The following is a 25,710-nucleotide window of genomic DNA, read 5'->3' on the forward strand; positions in this document are numbered from 1 at the left end:
TTAGTGAATTAAGCATCTGACACTTGATGTCAGCTCAGGTCGTGATCTCAGAGTTCTGAGCCTGGGCCCCATGTTGGGCTCTGAGCTTGGCATGGAGTCCTCTTAATATTCTCTCTCTCCCTCTCCTTCTGACCTTCCCCCTCCCAAGCTTGCTCTTTCCCTTCCCCCCCACCCCGAAAAAAAACCAAAGTTAAAAGAAAATAGAAAGTCTCGATCAGCAGCCTGGGTGGCTCAGCGGTTTGGCGCCGCCTTCGGCCCAGGGCATGATCCTGGAGACCCGGGATCGAGTCCCACGTCGGGCTCCCTGCATGGGGCCTGCTTCTCCCTCTGCCTGTGTCTCTGCCTCTCTCTCTCCCTCTCTCTGTGTGTCTCTCATGAATAAATAAATTTTAAAAAAAAAGTCTCGATCACCTGTCCTATTTTTTCATTTACTTATGGCTTGTTCTTCCTCCAGCATTCCTTGTGATTTTTCATTTCTTACCAAAGCACTCTGGATATAGCAGCATGCCGTGTACGCTCAGTGGAACTATGGACTCTTACAGTTTATTTTATTTGGATTTGTTACAGAAATAAAAATTAATTCAAAAAAGTTCAAGCCCTAGTCTGCCTCCCTACCCCCTACATATGAACTCCTTACCATTTTCTGTGTTTCCTTACTTTTATTGCAGGTTTTATTTGTGAACTACCTAGTCCTGGTTGACATGTTTCTCTTGCTGTCTCTTTGTGATCAATCTGGGTTACAGATTTTGAGGAACTAAATCATGAGTTTTTCTCAAGTGTCTTGTATTTTGGTAGAACTAAATAGTAGCTGACAGATGGCTTTTTATGGTTACCAAATACTAATTTTATTTCAAAAAAAATGTCTAATGCAGTACCCTGAGTTCAGCTTCAAAGCAGAATATATCTTGTAATTATTTTTAAAGTTTTGTTAAAAATTTAGAAAAAATATAATTGTTTGGATGGAAGGGTTCATATTTACATGTACTTGAGCATTCTAAACAGGATATATTTTACATTTAATGACATTATTTTTTAGAACTGATTTCTTTTATGAGGTAATATATAGATTTTAGAGATAGTTGGACACAGGTTAGAATAACAATTCTGTCCAGCAACTTGTTACTTGGTGTACTAGTTTTCCAGGGCTGCTGTAGTAAATGTCACAAACTGAGTTGCTTAAAACAACAGGAATTTATTCCCTTACAGTTCTGGGGGCTAGCGGTCCAAAATAAAACTGTCTGCTGGGCCATGCTCCCTCTAAAGGATCTAAGAAAAAAATCTCTTGCCTCTTCCTAGCCTCTGGCAGTTGTCGGTAACTTTGGCATTCCTTGCATTAACTCCAGAGGCCAGTGGGATATTACTGTTTAATATCTCTAAAGACGTTAATGTAGATTTCAAGAAAAATAATGTGGCACTCAAAAGTCCCTTATATCTTAGACAACAAGTATGACATTTTATAGGAACACCAAACTAAAATTGGAGCACCTTTATGAAATATAAAAGTGAAACTTCAGTGTGAGAGATCCATATTAAAGTGGGGAAGTGTTATTTAAAGACTATAAATAACTGTGTCTCTACTCCAGAGAAAAATATGAGGCCTCACTGGCTTATACAAGATTCTCTGGGAATGAGGATGCAATGCTTCTTTTATATCCTACAGAGGGCTGGATACCTTCATAAATATTTCCTCCTTAGGGACTCATACCCCCTCTTCTGTCTCGCTTCTTCTCTACCCCAATTCCTCCTGAGCAAATGATGTTTTCTTTGACATAAATGGCCAAATTAAGCAGATTTGGTTCAGACTCCCGAATTAATACAACATGGCCTCTCCTCTCCAGGTGTTCTTTTGTTATCTGTACAGTAGATGCTTCCTGGGAGATGTATCCTTTTTTCTTTCCCAGACCTGAATTACAGCCCAGATCTTTGGTCATGGGAGACTTTCAAGTTCTTCAGGCCTGAAGACACTGGCGTTCCAGGCTTTTCTACTTCACTGCCTACCTTTTTGCTTGACACTGGTTCAGGGAGGACATCCTACTGCTGCCGATGGAGACAGGTCTCATCAATCTGTCATTGCTGCCCCTTGCTGGGCACTGGGTGGGGACATTTATTGCCTTTTGTGGAAGGCATTTATTTCCTCCTTTTCCTTTCAAAGACTTGTGCTGTTCGTTATCCTGATCCAGAGGAAAAGGCATCTCTAGATTTCCTCACTTAGCTTTTGGCTCTGAAATGGTCTCTAAACCATAATGATCACATACCTCTAGTGGGGTCAGGGGTAGTCTCCTGAATGTATTGCATTAGAGTAGAATTAAACCGTGACAGGCAGATGGCTTTTTGGAATGATGAGCTACCGAGATATTCAATGAAAATGTTTATTGTGGTATCCTGAGTGTCGATTTAAAGCAGAATATAAAAACAGAGTTTCATTTAAAAGTTGGAAAAAAACCATAATCTGAATAATGATGTCTCCAAAATTCAATTTGAACCAGCCTATTTCCATTTATTGAATCAGGTGATAACCAGATTTCTCTTTCAGTTGGTCCTGTTATATCAGAAACCTAAAATGGCTATGATATTAATTATTCCAATAAAGAGGAAGTCAGCATTGTATTGACATTTATCCCTGTCCCAACAGAGAAAAGAAAACACAGGTTAATGGTTTGAGGGTTATATCTTATTAATCTCTTTTTAAACCTTTGGTTTTTAGATCTGCTTGGAACTGTGGAAGAAATCCTTCCAAGCCTCCCAGAAGGTATCACTGTCTGGGGGATGAACGATTCTGTTCCACAAGGTGTAACTTCACTCAAAGAAAAACTGAGCATGGCATCTGACAAGCCTGTGCCACGCAGCCACCATGTTGCTTCAAGTCTCAAGTCTCCTCATCTTTATATTTTTACCTCTGGAACAACAGGTATGATCCATTTTTCTTGAGAATTAAAAAGAATGCAGCATATTTGCAAAGCAATAGTAGTCACCACGGGTACTCACCAAATATCTGAGAAAGCATGCATCCAAGAAGTCCTGAGGTTCTTAGATCTTAGAATTCTCAAGCTTGGATGAAAAAGTTCATTGCTCCAACCACAACTTAGCAATTTACCATGTTCACTTGGCCTTTGTCTCATTTAGAAAGATTTTCTTCAAGTGTCATTGAAGACCTTAGAATGTGTGAAGACCTTGATCCAGCCCAGGTGCTCAGAGTATGAAATTTGGCCAGTGTCTCTGGCAAAATATCTGCTGGCTTCTCTGTTACTTAAGATTCCTGATTTTAAAAAAATGAATAGATTAGTTTAAACTGTTTCTAATTTTCTTCCTGGGTTAAAAAATCTGTTAGTCTACTTTAAACAGTCTTCTGTATTCTTGTATATTGTCTGAAATCCTAAACACAATTCAGCTATAGCTGTAATTTAAGCACATGTAAGGTCTCTCCTGGTTTTCCTTAGGGAGATTGGAACATGTGACAAACAGGAAGTCTTTAGAGCACGGCAGGGTTTGGAGAAGATACAAAATAGAATCAAGTGACTAAACATCCCCCCTCCCTTTTTATAGGTAAAAATAACAGTACACCATAATAAAAAGAATAATTAAACTACCTAAATATTCAAAAGAAATGTTAAACTTAATTGACCCTTAGGAAAAGTTGAATCGTATTTATGGTAGGCTAAATAAGCTTTCTTAATTAATATGAAGATGACAGTGGGGGGGGGGTTGAATTAGATAAATTTAAAATATTATGTTGCTAATTTCCCTTGTTTGTTTCTTTTTTCTTTTTCTTTTTTCTTTCTTTGTGTGTGTGTGTGTGTCTCTCTCTCTTTTTTATTTACTATTTAGAGGCTAACAATGATCTCTTTTAGACAGGAGGCAGACTCTGCTTTTGCCTTAGTCTAGAATAGCTTTGACATGTGAATTGGAAGTGCTAATGTGTCTCAAGTTGTCAGCATACACTCAGTCTGACTTTGGACTTTGAAAGAGACAGTGAAATTTCAAAAATGATACGCTTTGAAAACTTTCAACAGAAGGTACTTAACCAATCTATCTGTATGGCTGTTTTCTTGTGAAAAATCTAAAGTGATTGGTCTTCCAAAAAATCTTCACCCCTCTTCCCAGCACAAAGAGAACAGGCCAGGTGGCCCATTCAGTTGAGCATCCAGTTCTTGGTTTTGTTTCAGAGTCATGAGGTTGAGCCCCTCACAGGCTTTGCACTGAGCATGGAGCCTGCTTCAGATTCTCTCTCCCTCTCCCTCTGCCCCTACCCCTCCACCCCTGCTCGCTTACTTGCACATACTCTCTCCTCCCCCCTAAAAAAAAAATTAAATTAAAAAACAGAAAAGAACAAACCAAAGCCACCAGTAATAGCTTTTGTTTTTCAAGATTAAAACCAGATTGTTCTATGCATTTATACACAGGCTGAAAGCAAGAGCACTATTGATTTTTATTTGATTTGATATTTATTTTAAAGTTATATAGCACAGAAATGAAAAATTCCAATAGTTTTAGAAATTTTAGAGAAAAGTACCCTTATAGCTTCCTTCCTTGTTTCTCCTTCCCCAGACCAACTACATTCAGTATTTTTAGATCTTTCTTTTTAGAATCACCTCCATTTCTCTAAATAGAATGGGTAACTTACTGCATACTTAGTAGATGCTCACTAAAAAGTGTCTATTGATTTTCCATGGTGGAAAGGAGGATTTGTCTTGACTCATGAACCACTCTCTATCTCCATTCATTCCTTTCTATCTGGTGTAGGCATTTTCTTTCTCCAACATCTCACTAATATTGTATTATGAATTTTGACTGGATTAGTGTAAGTCCCCATAATTTAGTAAGCACTATTATTGCCCTCCATGTAAAAATCTCACCAAATTGGAATTAACCATTGTTTTTGTTTGCTTGCTTGCTTAGTTTTCTATATGCCTGTTGGTGTTTGTACTCACCCCTTTGTCAAAAAGAGAGCTCACCTTCAATATTGAAAAGATAGTCTGTATGTGTTGAACCCATGTTCTTAGGCACATTCTGCCCAGAGATTCAGTCTCAACTTCTTGCTCTCTGACTGTCCTGGAGTTGGGTGGTTTGTTTGTTTGTTTGTTTGTTTGTTTGTTTGTTTTCACCATTGTCCTGGAAATTCCCTTCAATTCTTTTCTGTTTTCTGATCCCCTAATTCCTAGATCCTAAAGTAGTGTCCTCAGTTAACTTTTCATTTTATCACTGCACTGCTTTCAGTAACTGTCTGCTAAAGAGTATTTAGGAAGAGAATTCCTGGGTGACTTAGTTAATTGTCGAACTCTTGATTTTGGCTCAGGTCATGAGCTTAGGGACTTAGGCTCAAGCCCCACAGCAGGCTCCGTGCTCAGAGGGAGTCTGCTAGAGATTTTCTCCCTCTCCCTCTGCCCTTTCCATGCTCCTGCATGCCTGCGTGCATGCTCTCTGTCTCTCTAAAATAAATAAATAAACCTTTTAAAAAATAGAGTATTTAGGAGGTAAATTTTTAAAGTCCTCACATCTGGAAATACCCTTATGCTTGTTTATGTAGCATTCTAGGTTAGACACAATTTTTTACTGGGAGTCTTCAGTAGTCTCTAACCTGATGATGACTTGTACTGGGACTGGTCTTATCTAATCATTTTGTTGGGAAATTTGTAGGCATTTCCAGTCTGAAAACTCATTGTCTTGCAATTCTAGGTACTTGGAAATTAAAGGAAAAAAGTTCTATATCCCCTCTCTTTCCTTTTTTATTGCTGTTCTTTTTGCCCATTCCCTCCTATTGTATTTGTTTGTCTGTTCATTCTTTTGTCTTTGAAACTCTAACTTTTTAAAGATTGGCCCTCTTGGATTGAGTTATTAATTTTCTAATCTTTTCTGTCCCATTTTCCTTTTATTATTTTTCATCTGCTTTTTGAGAGATTTATCTTCTAAACCTCTGTTGTCTGAAAATGCCTCTTTTTGTAGCATACTATTTTTGGATTATTGATTATTTATTATCTTGTGTCTCTTAGGATATTAGTGATAATTTTTTGAAAATTTCTTCTCTCTACCTTGTCTCTACTTTTGCCAACAACCTCTTATCTTTTGGTTTATTTCAGTCTATATCCTTTATCCCCGAGGATTTCCTTAAATATCTGGTGACCTTTAGCTGTCAGTTCATATTTAAAGTGCAGACACTGGAACACCCACAAAAATCCTCAAAACAAATCCTGACTAGAAGGTCTGTGCACCTGAGTAGGATTGGGGGACTGATAGGTCTCATCGTCCAGGGCATTTTATTGGGGGGATTCAGGACTGTCAGTGCCTTTCAGTTTTTACTGGTGGATGATTCAGATTCCTCAGACAAGAACCTTGAAGGGTAAAATGAGTCAAATGTAAAAGGAAACTGGAGGAATAAGCCTACTTTCTCTTATTCTCCTTGTTTGCTCAACATTTCTTCTTCTGGGTGTTTCCAGAGGCTCATCTTTTCCAGAGAATAAATCTCATAATTTCATTCACCATGGTAGAAGCAATCTGGGCTTTAATTTGTTTTATTTTTTGAATTTTAAAACAAATACCAGAAGCATCTGTTGACATTCTTCCAAAATTAGTTTGTGAATGATCTTACGCAGGGAAAGTTATACAAGTGTCATCTGCTTTTAGCTTAAAGTCTTCAGCGGGGATCCCTGGGTGGCACAGCGGTTTAGCGCCTGCCTTTGGCCCAGGGCGTGATCCTGGAGACCCGGGATCGAATCCCATGTCGGGCTCCCAGTGCATGGAGCCTGCTTCTCCTTCTGCCTGTGTCTCTGCCTCTCTCTCTCTCTCTCTCTCTGTGTGACTATCATAAATAAATTTTTAAAAAAATTTAAAAAAATAAAGTCTTCAGCAGCCTGGAGTCCTCTTATGGAGAGCAGAGCATAGCAATGTACAGAATCAGCCATAGAGTAGATGTCATGGTTTATGTATATAACGCTATCAAAGAGTGTAACAAAACCATTATGCAGCCTTGTTAAAGATTTAACTGACATTTTTTTAATAAAAGGCATCTTTCTGTAATACCAGCTGATGTTTTGCAATGCAAAACCTTGAGCTGAGTTGATTGTAAAGGCAGTAACTATGATCATTTATATTAGTATGCCATTTAATGTGAAAGTCACGTGATTCTCATACAGTAAAGTCTTCTGATGCTGATAACGAAGAAGGTGTTCATGCATGTTAGGAGGTGATGTAGAAAGTGAGGCTTTGAAAAAGTGAGTGATGGAGGGGCAGTCTGCTTGTGAGCCCTTTCAGCAAGCCATAAGGAAGCCCTTGGACTGATGTGGAACTTTTTCTAGCCATTCTTACTACTGCCAAGTCCTTTTGGTCCAAGGTCACCAAAATAGTGTATTCCCACATCTGAAAAAAACATAGAGTGTCTCTATGTTTGAAAAAGTTGAGATCAGTTTTGATGGCATTCCTGTCTCTGACCTAGGAGGTCATGTGATGTCTTGATGAACAAGGAGTGAGAATTATATAGATTCCCTTTTCTATGACCTTGACCTCACTGTTTCTTAAATAGAACTTGCATAAAGCTCCTTGTTTACAGTTCCATATTTATCTTCCATTCTGTAGGGCACCTGCTAATCAAATTTCTGAGCCTTTCTGCAGTCTGTGGGGGCAAATAAGCATTCTTCAAGTCTCATCTCAGGTGTCGGCTTCTTGTCAGCTGTGTCAGTCACATGGCTGTCCATCCACTTTTCTGAGATTTTGTTGCTTTCATCTGTAAATCTATTCTTTTTGCCTTAAGTCTATGTATGTGTCCTATCTGTCAATTTCTAGTTCTGTTATTGCTCACGGACTTGGTTAGGTAACCTCAAGAATCTCTAGGAAAAAAAAAAAAAAAGAGAAAGAAAAAAAAAAAGAATCTCTAGGAAAGCTGTCTTATCCTGGACAGAGCAGCCATGGGTTTAGTTGTTCCCAGATGGAGAGGGAGGAGGAAAGTGAGGTCACTGCCTACTGAGCAGTGCCTGGAAGCCAGGTACTATTGCCATCTCAATCTCTCTTTCTTTTGTCTTTCCTTTTCCTTAACCTTATGGATTTTTTCATTTTTCCAAAATTATCCTAGAATTCCCCAAATTTATTCCTGCCTCTGAATTGGATTTCTCTTCACATCATCTCTCCCTCCTTCATCCTCCTAATCCCCAACTCACTGGACACAGCCTCCCTTCCACCTTTAAGGTCTGAACCTCCTCCTAAACCTGTGAGGAGTTCCGATGCCAGGGATTCATAGAAGATTAGAAGACCAAAGGACTTTGGAAACCATCTAAGGTAGCATTTCTCAGTGTGTTCTGTAACATGCTCCTTCACATCTTTAAAGAAATGAAATAAAAGTTAAAAAGAGGCCGGGTACCTGAGTGATTTAGTTAGTGGAACATCCGATTCTTGATATCACGTCTTGATCTCAGGGTTGTGAGTTAGAGCCCCACATTGGGTGAGGAGTCTACTTTAAAAACAAAAAAAAAAAGGGATGCCTGGATGGCTCAGTGGATAAGCGTCTGCCTTTGGCTCAGGGCATGATCCTGGAGTCCCAGGATCAAGTCCTGCATCAGACTCCCTGCATGGAGCCTGCTTCCCCCTCTACCTGTGTCTCTGCCTCTCTCTGTGTGTGTCTCTCATGAATAAATAAAATCTCTTAAAAATAAATAAATAAATAAATAAATAAATAAATAAATAAATAAATAACAAAAAAATGAAAAAGGGCTTTATGACCATGTAAGCTTGAGAAACACCATTAACAAAAATACCAAAGTTTCTGTACTGTTGGGCTCTGCAAGGACTTTAAAATACTACTGTGCATTCTGACTCTTTAAAGGAGAACCCTAAAATGCAATTTTAACAAACTTTATTCTCCTTTTTCTTCTTTCCTCTATTAACTTCTTTCCTCTATTTAACCTCTATCAACTTTTTTTTAAGATTTTATTTATTTATTCATAAGAGACACAGAGAGGCAGAGACGTAGGCAGAGGGAGAAGCAGGCTCCCTATGGGGAGCCTAATGTGGAACTTGATCCCAGGACCCTGGGATCACATCCTGAGCCAAAGGCAGATGCTCAGCCACTGAGCCACCCAGTTGCCTCAACCTCCATCAGCCTTTGATCATTTTCATTTCTTAGACAAGCTCATATCTGTTGTCTCTTTTATCAAAAAACCTAGGGAAAAAAAATCTAGGAGATGAGGTGCCTTGGTGGCTCAGTTGATTAAGCAGCTGACTCTGGACTTCAGCTCAGGTCACGATCTCAGGATTGCAAGATGGAGCCCTGCATCTGGTTCCCTGCTGGGCATGAAGCATGCTTAAGATTCTCTCTCCCTCTCCCTCCGATCACCCCACCCAATATAACTGAGTACTTTGGATGGTTTATAATAAATTAATGAGATCATTATCACTTAAAGCTAACCATATGAGGAAGGGAAACATGACTAGTTTATTAAAGTGCTTTGAACAAGTGAGATAAGCATGCAGATGGAAAACAACTAGACTAAACATCCTTTTTTTTTTTTGGTCACACCCCACTTGAAAAATTATTTTAAAGCTGGGTTGCCACGAGATCAGGAACAATGTGGGAAATAGGGAATATAGTGATTGAAGAACCATGGGGGATATCCTTGGAAGCAGAAAATGTATAAATGCTTGATTATCTGGATGAAGAAGAAAAGACATTAAATGATTGAGAGTCAAGGACAGAGCTCGACTCGCCCAAAATCTTTACACGTGACTTTGATGAGAAAATCTGGACAGATTTCCTATGCATGTGGATGACCGGAAACTTCCATGTTGTGAGATGCTACACTGTCAGGAAGGGCCAGAGAGACTTCTTTTGAAAAAATTAATACATTTTAGGATAAAGGCAAGATAATACCAGCTTTGCATATGAGATCACTTGTCTTCTGGTTTAGGGGAAATGAAGCACAAAGCTCTGCAGAAAATGTCAGAGCAGGTACAGCAATAAGGTGAACTTGAAGTTCCTCTGGGTTAAAGTGTCCAGGAGTCACTGAAGCCTGTGATTTAACTCAATGACTCCTGGACATAGCTGCTGCTATGACCAAAGACCCCATTAAAATGTTGGCTTTTATCAGTGAATATGTTGAATCAGAGAAAGAATGATGCCCTACTGTCAGTAAGATGGTGCCCCAGTTACTGAGCAATGTGTAAGTAATGTTGGTCACTACAAACTGCTGAATATAGGAGAGAAGGCCTACCACACAGCAAAATTGGAGGTTAGTATGTACGGAATAAGAAGAGCTCATTGTCTGAGTGAGGTATGCATATTGGGAGATAGAAAGAGGTAGAAAGACCAGTGTGAATCAAATCTCTATTGGAAGATCAAGTATCATTCCAAAGAGGTTGAGGCAAAACAGGTAAATGATCAGCGGTAGGGACATCCAAGAAGTAGCAGCAACAGGGCATTACATGGGGCCAGGGCATATCCAGAGAAGCATGTAGTAGGCAGTAGGAGATTGGGGTTATAAAATTGCAACACCAGGCATGGGAGTATATTTTGTTTTATACTTTGTTTTTATTGAATAAATTTTATATGTAACATCACAAGTTTAAGATGTACAATGTGCTACTTTGATACATTTATGTACTATAATGTTGCTGTATATTGAAATTTACTGTATTGCAAAATAGTATATTGCAATACAGTATATTTCAATATACAGCAATATTATAGTACAATATTATTGTCTCTATTCATTGTACTGTGCATTAGATCTCCATGGCTTATGTACCACGCCTTAAAAGTTTCTAACCTTAAATACCATCGCTTTTACCCCCGCTCTCCCCTATCATCCCTTGGTAACCAACACTTTGCTCTCTGGCTTTTGTACTTTTAACATTTTTAGATCCCATATATAAGTAGTATCATACAGTACTTGTCTTTCCGTGTCTGGCTTATCTCACTTAGCATAATGTGCTGTGCTCACAGTCTATCCATGTTATCACAAATGGGAGGATATCTCAAAAACAAAAACAAATGGTAGATATCTTTCTTTTTAGTGGCTGAATAATATTCATATATATATGAATCTTTTCATATATTTTTTATCCATTGATGAGTATTTGGGTATTTCCATATCTTGGCTATTGTGAATAATGCTGTGATAAACATGGGAGGGCAAATGTCTTATGAAATCTCATTTTCATTTCCTGAGGTATATATCCAGAGGTGGAATTGAATCATATTGTAAATCTATTTTTAATTTTTTTGAAGAACCTCTGTATTGTTTTTTACAGTGGTTAGACCAATTTACTTTCCCATCAGCAATGTACAGATATTCTGTTTTTACTGCATCCTTGCCAGCACCCATTGTCTCTTGTCTTCTTGGTGGTTGCCGCTCTAACAGGTGTGAGGTGCTATCTCACTTGTTTAAGTTAGCATTTCCTCGGTGATTAATGATGAACAACTTTTCATGTATCTGTTGGCCATTTTGATGTACATTTTGGAGAAACTCTATTTAATTCTTCTTCCCCACCTTTAATTGGATTTTTTTGTTGTTGTTATTGGGCTGACTTACTTCTTTATAGGTTTTGAATATTAACCCCTTATGTGATATACAGTTTGCAGAATTTTCTCCCATTCTGTAGGTTGTCTTTTTATTTGACTGCTTCTTTTGCTGTGTGAGAGCTTTTGAGTTTGATGTAATCCCATTTGTTAAATTTTCTTTTATCATTTATGCTCTTCATATTGTGTTAAAAAATTATTGCCAAGACCAAGATCAATGAGTTTCTTCCATACATTTTCTTTTACAAGTGCTATTGTATTACATCTTATGTTTAAGTCTTTGATCTGTGTCAAGTTATTTTTTTGGTAGTGTGAGATAGAGGTCCAAATTCATTGTTCTATATATGTTTCTCCAGTATTCCCAGCACTATTTGTAGAAGAGATTATCTTTCCTGTAGTTTGTATTTCTGTCTCCCTTGTCAAATATTAGTTGACCATTTATGCCAGGGTTAAATTCTATGTTCTCCTTTCTGTTCCATTAGTAGATGTGTCTATTTTTGTGCCAGTACCATACTTTTTTTTATTACAATGGCTTTGTAATAGTTTGAAATTCAGAAGCCTAATACTTCTGGGTTTGTTCTTTTTTTTTCTTGGGATTATTTTGGCTCTTTGGTGGCTTTTGTGGTTCCACACAAATGTTTGGATTGTTTCTTATATTTCTGTGAAGAATGCCTTTGGTAATTTGGTGGTAATTGCATGGAATCTGTAGATACTCTTGAGTATTAGAGTTATCCTAATAATACTAATTATTCCAATACATGAATATGGGATGTCTTTCTATTTGTGCCTTCTTCAATTTCTTTTAGCAAAGTTTTATAGTTTTCATTGTACAGATCTTTCATTTCCTTGAGTAAATTTATTACTAAATATTTTATTGTTTTTGATGCTTTTGTGAATGGGATGGTTTTCTTTCTTTTTCAGATGATCCATCATTAGTGTAAAGGAATACAATTGATTCCTGTATGTTGATTTTGTGTCCTGACACTTTATTGAAATTGTTAATTCCAATAGTCTTTTTATTAATTATTTGGGATTTTCTATATGTATAGAACCATATCATCAGCAAATAATGACAATTTTACTTTTTTTCTTTCCTATTTGGATACTTCTATTTCTTTGTCTTGCCTTCTATTTCTTGTCTAGCTAGGACTTCCAGTAATGTATTGAATAGGAGTGGTGAGAGTAGGCATCTTGACCTCGTTCCTAATCTTAAAGGAAATGTTTTCAATTTCTCTCCATTAAATATAATGTTAACTGTGGGTCTATCATATATGACTTTATTATCTTGAGATATATTTCTTCAATAGTCTGTTAAGAGTTTTTATCATAAAACAATGTCCTATTGTCAAATGTTTTTTTCTATTGAAATGATCATGTGATTTTTATCTTTCCTTTCATTGATGTGATGTATTACATTTATTAAATTGCATATGTTGAACCATCCTTGCATTCCAGGGATAAATCCCTCTTGGCCATGGTGTATCATGCTTTTTGTATGTTCTAGAACTTGGTTTGATAATATGTCATTGAGGGGTATTGTCATCAGGGGTATTGGTTTATATTTTTTTTCTTGTATTTTTATCTGGTTTTAGCATCAAAATAATGCTGGCATTGTAGAATGAGTTTGGAAGTATTTCTTCCTCATCAATATTTTGGAAGAGCTTGAAGAAAGATCGGTGTTAATTCTTCAGTTGCTTGGTAGAATTCTCCAGTGAAGGATCTGGTCCTGGAGATTTCAGTTTTGGGAGTTGGTGGGTTTTGTTGTTGTTTATTCTATTTTTTTTACTCATTATTGATCTATTCAGATTTTCTATTTCTTCCTGATTGAATCATGGTACATTGTGTGCTTCTAGCAATGTATCATTTCTTCTAGGTTATGTAATTTGTTGCCATGTAATTCTTTATGTTGGTCCCTTGTTATCCTTTTTTTTTCTCTAATATCAATTGTAATGTCTTCCCTATCATTTCTGATTTTATTTATTTGAGTCTTCTCTCTTTCTTCAGTTGGTTTAGTTGAAGGTTTGCCAATTTTGTTATCTTTTTAGAGAACCAGCTTTTAGTTTTGTTGGTCCTTTTTACTATTTTTCTGGTCTGTGTTTCATTTATTTCTGCTCTGGGATCCTTATTATTTCCTTCCTTCTGCTAACTTTGGGCTTATTTTTTTCTTCTTTTTCTGTTTCCTTGAGGTGTAAAGTTAGGTTGCTTATTTGAGATCTTTCCAATTTATTGATGTAGTATTTATTGCAATAAACTTTCCTCTCAGAACTGCTTTTGCTGTATTCCACAATATTTGATATGTTGTGTTTTCATTTTCTTTTGTTTTGAGATAATTTTTTATTTCCCTTTCAATTTCTTCTTTGATCAAGTAGCTGTTTAGAAGTGTGCTATTAGTTTCCACAATTTGTAGATATCATTTTCTTCTTGTTGCTGTTTTCCAGGTTCATACCATTGTAATTAAAGAAGATAGTTGGTATGATTTCAATCTTAAATTTGCTAAGATTGTTTTGTGGCTTATGGCATGATCTACCCTGGAGATTTTCCATATGCATTTGAGAAGAATGTGTATTCTGCTTCTTTGGGATAAAATGTCCTCTACATGTCTGTTAGGTCCATTTCTTTAAAAATGTTGTTCAATTCCAGTGTTTCTTTGTTCATTTACTGACTAAATGATTTACCCATTGTTGATAGTGGGATGCTGAATTTCGCTACATTTGCTTGTTGACCCATCTGCTAAGATCAAGTATGCACTACCCTCCAATTATTGTCTATTTCTTCCTTAAGATCTGTTATTAATTGCCTAATATGTTTTGGTGCTCAGGTGTTGAGAGCATTATAAATTTATGATCATTATATTTTCTTGATATATTAACCCCTTATCTTATGTAATGACTTTCTTATTACCCATTTGCCTCAAAGTCTACTTTGTGAGATAAGTATGGCTATGTCTTCCTTCTTTTCATTTCCATTTGCTTGGAATATCAACTTATGTCCTTTCATTATGAACCTATGTGTGTCCGAAATGAAGCTGAAATGATTCTCCTTTAGGCAGCATAGAGTTGGGTCTTGGTTTTTTTTTTAATCCATGGAGCCACTCTGTGCCTTTTGACTGGTAAGTACAATTCATTTATATTTAGGGTGTTTACTGATATGCAAAGATTTACTAATGTCATTTTATCTTTTTCCTTTTGGTTATTTTGTGTCTCTGTTGTTTCTTTTTCCTTCTGTTTATGTCTGCCTTTATATGTTGGTGGTTTTCCATGGTGATCTGCTCAGTCTCCCCCTTTTCTTTTTTAAGATTTTATTTACTTATTCATGAGAGGCATAGAGAGAGACAGACATAGGCAGAGGGAGAAGCAGGCTCCCTTTGGGGAACCTGATGCGGGACTCCATCCCAGGACCCGGGATCACGGCTGGAGCCAAAGGCAGACATTCAACCACTGAGCTACCCATGTACCCCAGTCTTGCCCTTTTTTATGTATAATGTTTCTGTTCTAGATTTTCCCTTTGTGGTTACCAAGCATTTACATAGAACATAGATAAAATAATTGCTTTTCTTCTGATAGAGATTTATCATCATTCATTTATCTTCATTATAAAGGTTCCATCTTTTTACTCTTACTCTATATTTTTGATGTTACAAATTATCCCTTTTTATTCTGTGATTTCATTACCAAGTTGTAGTAGCTATAGTTATTTTTTTTTAAGATTTTATTTATTTATTCATGAAAGACACACACAGAGAGAGAGAGAGAGAGAGAGGCAGAGACACAGGCAGAGGGAGAAGCAGACTCCGTGCAGGGAGCCCAACGTGGGACTCAATCCCGGGTCTCCAGGATCATGACCTGGGCCGAATGCAGGTGCTTAACCGCTGAACCACCCAGGGATCCCCGATATCATTATTTTTAACGCAGTTTTCCTTTCTCCTTTATGTTATAGTTGAGTTTATTATATTCTAATTCTGGTTGACTACTTTCCAATAGTAATTCTTTTAAATATTCCTTCTGCCCCCTTCTCCCTTTCATCTCCCTCTGGGCCACCCATTATTCTTATGTTGGCTTCTTGAATGGAATCAGATAGTTCTTATAGGTTTTCTTCACTTTTTAAAAATCTTATTTTTCTCATCTATAACCCCTGAATCGTTTCTATATTTCTCTCTTCCATCTTACTCATTCTCTCTTCCGTAGGATCTAGTTTATTTCCACTGCGTTCCTAATGTATTTTTCATCTCATTTATTGAGTTCTTCTGTTCCAGAATTTGTTTGGTTCTTTTTTACAATTTCAGTCTCTTTGGGAAAGTACTACTGTTCTTTAATTGTATCCCTGAAACCATCATATTGTCTTTCTGAGTTTTCTTGTATGTCATTGAATATCTTCACAATTGCTATTTTAAACTCCACTTAGATTGCAGTATTCCATATCTTTGGGTTTGATCCATGGAAAATTGTCATTTTCTGCTGTACTTTATTACCATGATTTTTCATGATGTTTGATGAAAAGTGCCTTTGCCACCATATTTGAAGCAGCAAATACCTTTCTTATTTAGGCTTTTTTTTTTTTAAGATTTTGTTTTTAAGTAATCTGTATACCCAACCTGGGTCACAACCTGGAAAGTCATATGCTCCACCCACTAACCCAGCCAGATGCCCCAAGGCAAGGTTTTATTTACTTTGATACTAACAGTTGAACCTTGGTAGTTAGGAGCCTTCCTTTTGTTTTCCAGAAGGTGGCGCTATAGCACCAGTTCTTGGTTTCTCTGTTGGAGTTGGGAATGCAAGAAAAAGGAGAGGGGTGATTGAGGTGGGGTGGGGGGGAGTGTCCTTAGTTAGCACTTGGGGCTTTGGGTGGTGCCCCTGCCCTGGTAGGGAGAGTCATCAAGTGTGAGGGGAAAGGGGGATCCTAGAGGTCTATGAGTGGTCCTCTTGAGTCCTGAGGTAGATAGTAGGAGTCACTTCACCTCTCTTTGCCTCTTTCCCTTTCCTTCCCTCCCCTCAGTTACCTTGGTTTCTCCTCAGAGAGGGCAACTGGCCTTTCCAGCTGCAGCACATGGGACCAGGCCGATTCACCACTCACCCACTCACTGTCATCACCCTTGACCTCTTCTGTCAGAAAGGTCACGGCTCCAGTACCACTTCTCTCACTCTGCAGCCTCCTCGGGTTCAGTTCAGTCACATTCACATTCACGTCCACAGATGGATGGATCTCTTGGGTGTCCTTGTATGTTGTGAATGCAGAGGCACTTTTGGAGGGGGTGGTTATATATGTCTCATTAGTAGTATATCAGAGGGAAGGAAAAAAGGAATGACTTACCCGGCTTTGTTGCTGACATCACTGAGGGAGTCTGTTTTACCGTGGGACTCTAAGGCAAGCTGAAAATAAGGAAGTACTTTAATTTAGGAAATACATTGTGAAATTTAGAACTCAGTTTCTAGAATTATGAAATCAAGTCCAATCAGGTACAGCAATTAGTTTGCAGATTCCCTGACGTTAGTAACCCCCCCTCTGAGCAATAGTAAGTGGGACTCTATCAGTATGTGGGGTAGAGAATAAGACCCCACTTATGGCTCTACTGCCTGCTGCTTTTCCCTTTTGATCCTGCCCTGTACTTGTTCCTGTGGCCTCTCTGACATTGGTCTCTGCTTGCCTCTCTGGAGCAACAAATGATTCTCCTTGTAATCGTTGCATTTCGTGAAGCAATGTGACTTTATTGGTGAGGGAGATTTGGGCTGGGGCCCTCTGCATGAGGACATTCCAAAAATATAAGAACGCTCTGAACTGACAAACAGGATAGGATGAAAATACTATTTAATCTAACAAATGAATTCAAGAAAGGATACTTATCATTCTGTAAATAAGCTGTGTGTTGTGTGTACAAGAAGATGGAGATTGAAATGTGAAATTGTTCATATTCAGTCACAGATAAGGCAATTTCATATTATATCATGTATTAACTGGATGAATTTATTATGCTGACATTATACTACAAAAGACTAATAATATGGAAATTTAAAAACAGTATACAAAATGTTTTATACACTAATTACAACTACACATTTTTATAAGAAACCCATTGTACATAGAAGACTGGAGGGGAGAAGTGATTTATGTTTAGATCATGAATGTATAGAACTATTTCAGCATCATGTATTATGGAATCTGATATTCTATGATGATCTTATTCTAGGACGAATGAAATGTGACAGAACTACTGGTTCTTGAGATAGAATCTTATTTGGTATTGTTCACTAGAAAATTTCTACTTTAACTATAACTTAGATTTATCTTGCGATTTGCTTCATTTTGGGTTTACATTTTCAGATTTGGGGCATTTTTGCCATCCTTAGAGCAGATATGACTCTTTGAAGCTTATAGTATCTCAAACTCTGTATAACTTTAGTTTTGATCCTTTTATGTAGATCCAAGATTCTAGAAGTTAATTATAGCAGCAACTCACATTTGCATGGTCCCTACAAAGCACACATAATACTTTGATGTATTTTGTCTCGATTGCTACTGTAGGTGATACATAAACTTGCTTTCTCTTACATCTGTTTCTTTTCTTTTCTTCCAGGTCTACCAAAAGCAGCTGTGATCAGTCAGCTGCAGGCTTTAAAGGGCTCCGCTGGCTTGTGGGCTTTCGGCTGTACTGCCAATGACATCATTTATATAACTCTTCCTCTGTATCATAGTTCAGGAGCTCTTCTGGGAATCGGTGGATGTGTTGAGTTGGGTAAGTTTTCCTTTTCCGTTCAATAAATTTTCTAAATGCTTGTTAACTCTAACTTGTGTTCATCAAAGTTCGAAAGTCTATCAGTAGAATTCAGAGTGATTGTGGGCTTATTAAATAATTACAACATAATCTTCATTAAAAGGACACAATTTCATGACATACTCTGTTCCTGAAGGGAAAAGAGCAGTGTTTTCCCTGGAACATCTTCATATGACTTATATTGTTGTGAAAATTAGGTTGTCACAATTAGGTCCTGTCATCATTGATTAACTTGGCTGGTGCTATCTTACAAATTCTGTGTTACCAACTCTGAATCTCAAGAAATATTGAGGCAGCTTTAAGCTTTTAAAAATAAATAAAATGTACATATTCAAGAACAAAAGTAAGGGAATACTCTCCGTCTCTGTAAAGAAACCCTTATCTGTAGTCATGCTCTAATACTTGCAACTCCCTTACTTATTTTGACCTCTTCTTTCCTCCCCTGAATTGCAAATATATAATTATACATATTTGCAGTCAAAACATAGAATTCCATCATGAATTTTTTAAAGAGTTATTGGATTGTAATATTAATGGTTTCAAATGAGCTTGATAGGAATGGCCACTGATGGATTATAAAAGCCTTGAAATTGACTATAAATGTTCTAGACAGGGCAGCATCATTTGTCTTTTATGTCAATTCTGTCTTTGAATATTTTCCCTGGTGCCTGTTTTTGCCTTTCCTCATAGGAGCTACTTGTGTGTTAAAGAAGAAATTCTCAGCAAGTCAATTTTGGAATGACTGCAGAAAGTATAATGTGACTGTGTTTCAGTATATTGGAGAACTTTGTCGCTATCTTTGCAAACAACCTAAGGTAAGAGAAGTTGTTTTCAGAGAGGAAAAATAATTCCAGAAAGAAAAAGTATGGAGAAAAAAATAATTTCTGTGTATACTCCACCTTCTTCCAGAACAGTTTTGACTGACTTACAGAGGTATATGCAATACCCCACGATAAAACAAGTATAAAACAAGGCACAGGAAATAAAAGGAGAGCAGAATTGTATTAATGTGCTCTATATTGTGGCAGGATAGGAGGGACCCACAATCCAGTCCACTTTTATGTTTAGACTGATTAAAATTCCTGCAAATGTAGCACACATCCGATTATGAAATTAGATGCATGCTCTATACACAGAAAGCGGTTACTGCAAGGTCGAATTAGATCATTGTTTCAAATGCTGTTCTTCAAAAAACAAAACAAAACAAATGATATTGATTAGAGTTGCTTGTTATTTCTTTTTTTTTTTAATAAGTGATTAGTCTGTCTCTTTGTTTGGTTTTGATTTAAACTTAAAAAAGAAATTTTGCAAAAAAAAAAAAAAAAAGAAATTTTGCTTTCATGTGTTCTTGTCTCCCCACCTAAAACCATCATTTCCACAATTGATAAATTGCCCCGTTCTGAAATTAGACAAGCAGAGAGAGTTACAAGAGCCTAAAGTTTGTCTTTATTAGTTTGTTTGCTTTTTTGCCCTCAGACGTTCTTTTCTTGGTCTCATTTGTATTTTGAGATGCTTATTTTTTAACTGATTTTCTAAACATTCTTGAGGCTATGAAGAAATGACCTTCTGTTATCAAATTCCCAGCCCCATGAATAATGGTGATAGGAAATGCTTCCCTATGTGGGACAGGCAGCAGAAACTGATGGCCTGCCCTTGGCCTTTGATAAAGCCCTTTCCTCAAGTCTCCCTCATCACTTTTGCCATAATCATGCCAGCTCAAAGCATGGATGGTGGGCTGAGATGTCTTCTCTGGCTGGCTCAAACATGTACATGTAATCCTTCCTTTACCCACAGCACAGCTGAGACAAGGCTGGAAGCATTTAAATAAAACTTTGTAGAAGATATGGGATTACATAGGGAAGAAAAACACAAGAAAAATGTGAAACTGGGTAGTCTTATTTACAAAACGCTTTTATTCACTTTAAACTTGAAGTTTACCATGTAGGGACCTCCTGTTTAGCTCCTGACTCATCCCTTTTATGGCCAGAGCTGTCCTTGTTCTCTTCTTGGTCAGGAGTGCTTCAGATAGCTTTAGATTCCCTAGATCCATCACTAAGGCAGGGGATCCCAGAGAAATGTTTTAGACCTTTTGACGTTTATTTTCTCCAGGGAGACTTTACCAATGTTAGAGTTTTGGTCTTATCTGAAGAGTCCTAGCAGAGAGATTAATTACAATGCCACAACCTAGCATATTTTCTAGTTTTTATTAAAGTGTTCTTTGGTAATGTGATATCTGGACTAGGATAATTTAGGGAATTAATGCCCTCCAGTACGATAGAAGCCACCTTCAGTAAAGGACAGATTAGGCACTACCTATAATGAACTTCTTTGTGGGCTTTCTAAACTGTGCCCCTAGCCACTCCTTTTTCTTCTTATCCTTTGATAGCAGCATTAGCTTTTGCAAGGTCATTTGTTTAGTAAATATGTACTAAACAGCTGACATTTTTTTCCTAACATTTTACTATGTTAAATGGTGCTGCAATTAATATCTTTATGCATTGTAGCCAGTGGAGGGGCTCAGGAGGACATGGATATTTTGGTGATTCTTATGGCATATTTCCAAATTGCTATTCAAAATGGTTGATGTGATTTGGAATCTCATTGTGAGAGTAAGCCTATTGTATGTATGGTCTCTTATCAGGACTGCATGATATTAAAAATAGTTTTCCAGTTATGTTTCATGGAGAACTTGAACCTCCTTCAAAGTTTCTCAAAAGTCTCTGAAGGATAGTGAACAGGGAAAATAGGACAATCTTCATGGTTCAGTCTTTCAAATATGATGGATGAAACCCAATTTGCTAGTGCTTCTTAATAATATTTTGTTTGAACAAAGAATGTCTTGGGGGTTTTTTTCTTATTTTTTTAAATGGGGAAAGAGTCATTTAATTTTATTTTTAATTTTGTAGACAAGAAACAAACATTTTTAAATTCTTTGTTAAGATTACTAGCAAGGTGGGATAATTTTCTGTCTGTATTTCTCTTTAAAATATCTTTTATGAGTCTTTTACTAATTTATGTCCTTAGCACATAATGTTTTATCTCATCTGTTGGAGCTACCATTTCCTATGATAAAAATATTAGTAGTTTGTCATTTTCACAACAAATCTTTTTTCAAAGTGTGTTCCTTTCAATTTTTTTTATAAAAAGAAATATCCTTTCACCTCTCTGAATTTGGAATGCACTAATTTTGGGAAAATGCTATAGGCACAGAGCATATGAGAGAACTGAGAATTAAAAGTAAAATATCTAATTTTTTTTAGTTAATTAAATATTGTAATTATTTTTTTTCCACTTGAGATAGAGAACACGAGCAAGGAGAAGAGGGAGAGGGACAGAGAGAGAGGGCTCCCTGCTCAGGAGGGAGTCAGCCGACATGCAGCTCAAACCTAGGACCCTGGGATCCTGACCTGAGCCAAAGGCAGATGTTTAACCAGCTGAGCCACCCAGTCACCCTAAATATTTTAATTCTTAACTAAAGTTCTTTGAACAAAAAGATAGTGGTTGTGAAATAATCTCTAAGCATTTACCTGAAGGCAAGTGGAGGAGGAGAGAAGGCAAATAAAAAAAAAAAATAGCTTTGCTCAAAGGAGAACATAATTTTTTGATGCAGAGATGCATTGTATTACTTAATCCCTTTTGTTGATTTCACACAGAATGAGAACAAGCAGTTCTTGGCATTAAAGATTAGGGAAGGAAGAAAGTCATTCTGTTAAGACATCTGACCCCTCCAAGGAGGTCTTGCTTGTTTTCTGTCCGGTATTTATTCCTGTCAGTGAACTGCTCCTGCAGGGAAGGGGGCCGTGTTTGCTGCCCAGCACAGCAGTGGCTTCAGGTAAGGCCAAGCCTAAACAGGCACTGGGGTCAGTGCCCTCAGAGAGTTAACAATGGATGTCTCCTAAACCATGGTTTGAAGCCCCATAGACATTTGTTTAGAATAAATCCTTAAGTTAAAAAAAAAAAAGAAGAAGAAGAAGCAAAACCGCCTACTCTCTGAGGACACCCAGATTCTCTGGGAAACGAACTAGGGGTGGTGGAAGGGGAGGTGGGCGGGGAGTGGGGGTGACTGGGTCACGGGCACTGAGGTGGGCACTTGACGGGATGAGCACTGGGTGTTATTCTATATGTTGGCAAATTGAACATCTATAAAAAATATATTTAAAAAAAAAAGATTTGTTGCCCATTCAAGGGCAAGTCATATATTCCGAAGGAGATTCACCTGCAGGCAGAATTCAGTCTGAGTTGAGTGTTTAAAGGTGGGATTCCTTTTGCTTTTAGTTAATTACATCATATTTTGAATCTTCACTGAGGTTCTTGGAAGAAAAGATAGTGTTTGTGAAGTAATCTTTAAGCGATTACCTGAAGGCAAATGGAAGAGGAAAGAGGGAAATAAACAGAGCTTTGCCCAAAGCTGCATGAGGTTTACATGCGTAGTTGCGCAAAAACACCCGCGGGGTGGCTTTCCTTGGCAGGAAGCATTTATCCACCCCCTACCGAGTCCAGTCTTTTTTCTCTTTTTCAAAAAGTCCAGTTACAAAAGTTCCTCTGGCATAAACATTGGATGTGCCTCCAACTTCTGGCAACACTGCCCTTTAAAAAAAGCCAAGGTACTGGCTCTTAGAGAGCAATGGAGTAATTACTTTCCCCACCCCCCACCCCCCACCCCCGGAAAATAGGAAAGCAGCTCTTCCCCAGGGTCCAATCTCTCAAGTTTTCTGCATTACTGAAGCAGCACAATGAACTCTCTGATTGGATCCAGTTCTTTGTTTTCTTAGCATTAATGCTGCATTTCCTATCGACTGGTGAGGAATATGGTGACATGCTCTCCATCAATGATCCTCCAGGGGATTCCTGCATGGTTCCTTGTATTTAAAGAAACTCTGCCTAAAACTGCCCACAGTTAGCAATCTCTAGGGGTGGGATCGTATCTATCACTCACTCACTCATTCATTCATTCATTCCAGTAATATTGCAGGTTTCAGTATATGGGGGTAGGCAGTGAAATAACAGAAGGCAGGATGAGTCTCAGGTGTTTCGCTGAAACAGGTAAACGGTGAGCCCTTCACAGAGATGAGGAAAAGTGAGATTTAAAGAGTTAAAATTAAATTTCTTTTGGACCTGTTACTTTGGTGTGTTCCTTAGGCATCCAGGTAAAGAAATGGAATAGGCAGTCAGATGTAGGAATCTGGAGCCCATCGGTACAGAGGGTGAGATATAATTAATAAAGCAAAGACCTATTTTATGATACATATGTGTAATACCTGCTTTTCAAGTTAATATTATATTTTGTCATTTAGGCAGTATAGTTTGTCTCAACATAAAACACCTACATATTGACATTCTGAAGGCACAGCCTTTACTTTCTAGTATATGTATTTTGGCATATGCATTTTAGTGAATATATCTTCTATAAGTTATATACCTTTTCTTTCCTCTGTTTTCTTAAAAGCCAGGAAATTCACTGGCCACTAGTAAGTATCCTTTGGATTCTGGATACTTTCGTTAAAGTGTATTAAAACTTTGACAAAATGGATTACATTCAATTGTTACTCTGAAAAGACAGACATTTTACAGGACCCGGATATTTGATAAATATTAAATATTGTTCATTAAAAGCCATATTAATTTTTTTACTAGCAATGTTTGGACAATTGTGCAGGGCATGCTTAAGTGTTTGCTGGGCTTATTTGAGGATAACAAAATGAAGACCTTAAATAACAAGAATCAAACATCAGCACCGTAAGATTTTAAGACTTCAATTTGAAAAGACACCTGCTCTATTTTCTCCAAAGAAAACTCATCATTTCTTCCAAACTTCAAGTTTTCCTTGTTGTATTTAGGTAGGAGGTGGGGATGGAGAAGTATCAAAGAATAAAATTCCAACAGAAGGGAGTAACTTATGCTAAGTTGGCATAGATGAATAAATGTACCTTAATGAATGTATTAAAAACTTTCATTCTTTTATCATGTTTTCATTTTCTTAGTTTCTACATAGCTTCAAATGTTTTATCACCCCATTTTCATCTTTCCACATCTTGTAAAAGATGTAGTTTATCAAAACATTGAGATCTGGAAACTTTTCTCATCACAATAACCTCTAAAGAATGATATTTTTAAATTAATATGAGCTTTAATTCTTACTAAGATGTTCTGAGTTTCATTTACATTTTCTTCTCTGGAACTGTCAAAACAATTGATTTCATCTCCGAGACCTAGTCGTTTTAAGATATATATACATGTTTTGTTATTTCTTTCCCCCAAATATTTGAAGCATTTTATTATATGGTTGAGTAAATCATCTCTTTTAAAACTCAATTTTCCGTAAGTAAATCAAAGATGTGTTTAATATTCTCGTACTAGATATGAAAGCAATTAGAAAAGTTGGCAAGTTCCCAGAACCTTCTTTTCTGCTTAGAAACTACAAATATAGAAATATAGTCCTTAGAAGGACTAACATAAGAAATAACTATAAGCAGGCTAAATGCTAGTAGAATTAGCAGGGAATTAATAAATATTTTGAGATGTTGTAGATTGTGTATATTGTTAAAGAGTTTTAATAAGTGCTGATTTTTAATATTTAATGATTCATACTTCACAAGTAGTGATATATATAATATATAATTTTCTATCTGCTTATATTATTCATGCTATGCTTTCCAGTAAGAATATACATATCTTTTATTTATTACATTTCCCAACAAATAGGGGCACCTGGGTGACTCATTCACTTAAGCATCAGACTCTTGATTTTGATCCCAGGACTCCCAGGATCACGCCCTAGGCTGAAGGCAGGTGCTCAACCGCTGAGCCACCCAGGCTTCCCATCATTGTAAAATTAGAGTAATTTTTGTGAGTGGTGAAAATAATTGGTCTTTCACTAATAAAAATCATATTTTAACTATAAAAACCAGTTTAGAGGCACCTGGATAGCTCAGTCAGTAGGCTCTTGATTTTGGCTCAGGTCATGATCCCAGGGTTGTGAGACTGAGCCCCACCTCCCGCTTGGCACTGAGCTTGGAGCCTGCTTGGGATCTGTCTCTCTCTCTTTGTCTTTGACCGACCTCACGCCCCTCCCCCGACCCCTGCTCATGGACACACACTCTCTTTCGCTCTAAAAAATAAGTAAATAAAATAATGATTATAAAACCTGTTTAAGTACAGCATGATGGTTTTTAAGTAAAACTTTAAAATATTAAAATAGTAATAATTTTATAACATTTTTCACAAGTAAAAGTACTAAAAACAAAAATAGAAAATTAAAAATCTTGAAGATATGATGCCTGTTTGCTCTTGGGTTATGCTATTTTTAATGTAAATGTGGTATGAGAGTGAGGTTTTCCTACAGTCCAAATTGATTTAACATTTTAAAATTTACATCCAAGATTGTTTTATTATGTATTTGCAATTTTACACGTTGCCTATTCCTTTAATAGCATGTTCCTGACGTCCT

The 25,710-nt window shown here is 37.1% G+C and overlaps 1 protein-coding gene across 2 annotated transcripts in view; it reads left to right on the forward strand.

Annotated features, from left to right (window-relative positions):
- Positions 1–25,710, forward strand: part of SLC27A6 (solute carrier family 27 member 6) — a 72,936-nt gene that overhangs the window by 9,848 nt on the left and 37,378 nt on the right. For both annotated transcript variants that reach the window (XR_007413948.1, XM_025432727.3), the window contains exons 2-4: positions 2,705–2,908; positions 18,066–18,224; positions 18,954–19,078. Coding sequence is in view for 1 of the 2 variants with exons in the window: in XM_025432727.3 (XP_025288512.1) it covers positions 2,705–2,908; positions 18,066–18,224; positions 18,954–19,078 (488 nt within the window). In the remaining variant the exon portion in view is untranslated. The remainder of the gene's footprint in view (positions 1–2,704; positions 2,909–18,065; positions 18,225–18,953; positions 19,079–25,710) is intronic.

The sequence above is a fragment of the Canis lupus genome, chromosome 11 (genome assembly GCF_003254725.2).
Source record: "Canis lupus dingo isolate Sandy chromosome 11, ASM325472v2, whole genome shotgun sequence".
In the NCBI taxonomy this organism is placed as follows: domain Eukaryota; kingdom Metazoa; phylum Chordata; class Mammalia; order Carnivora; family Canidae; genus Canis; species Canis lupus.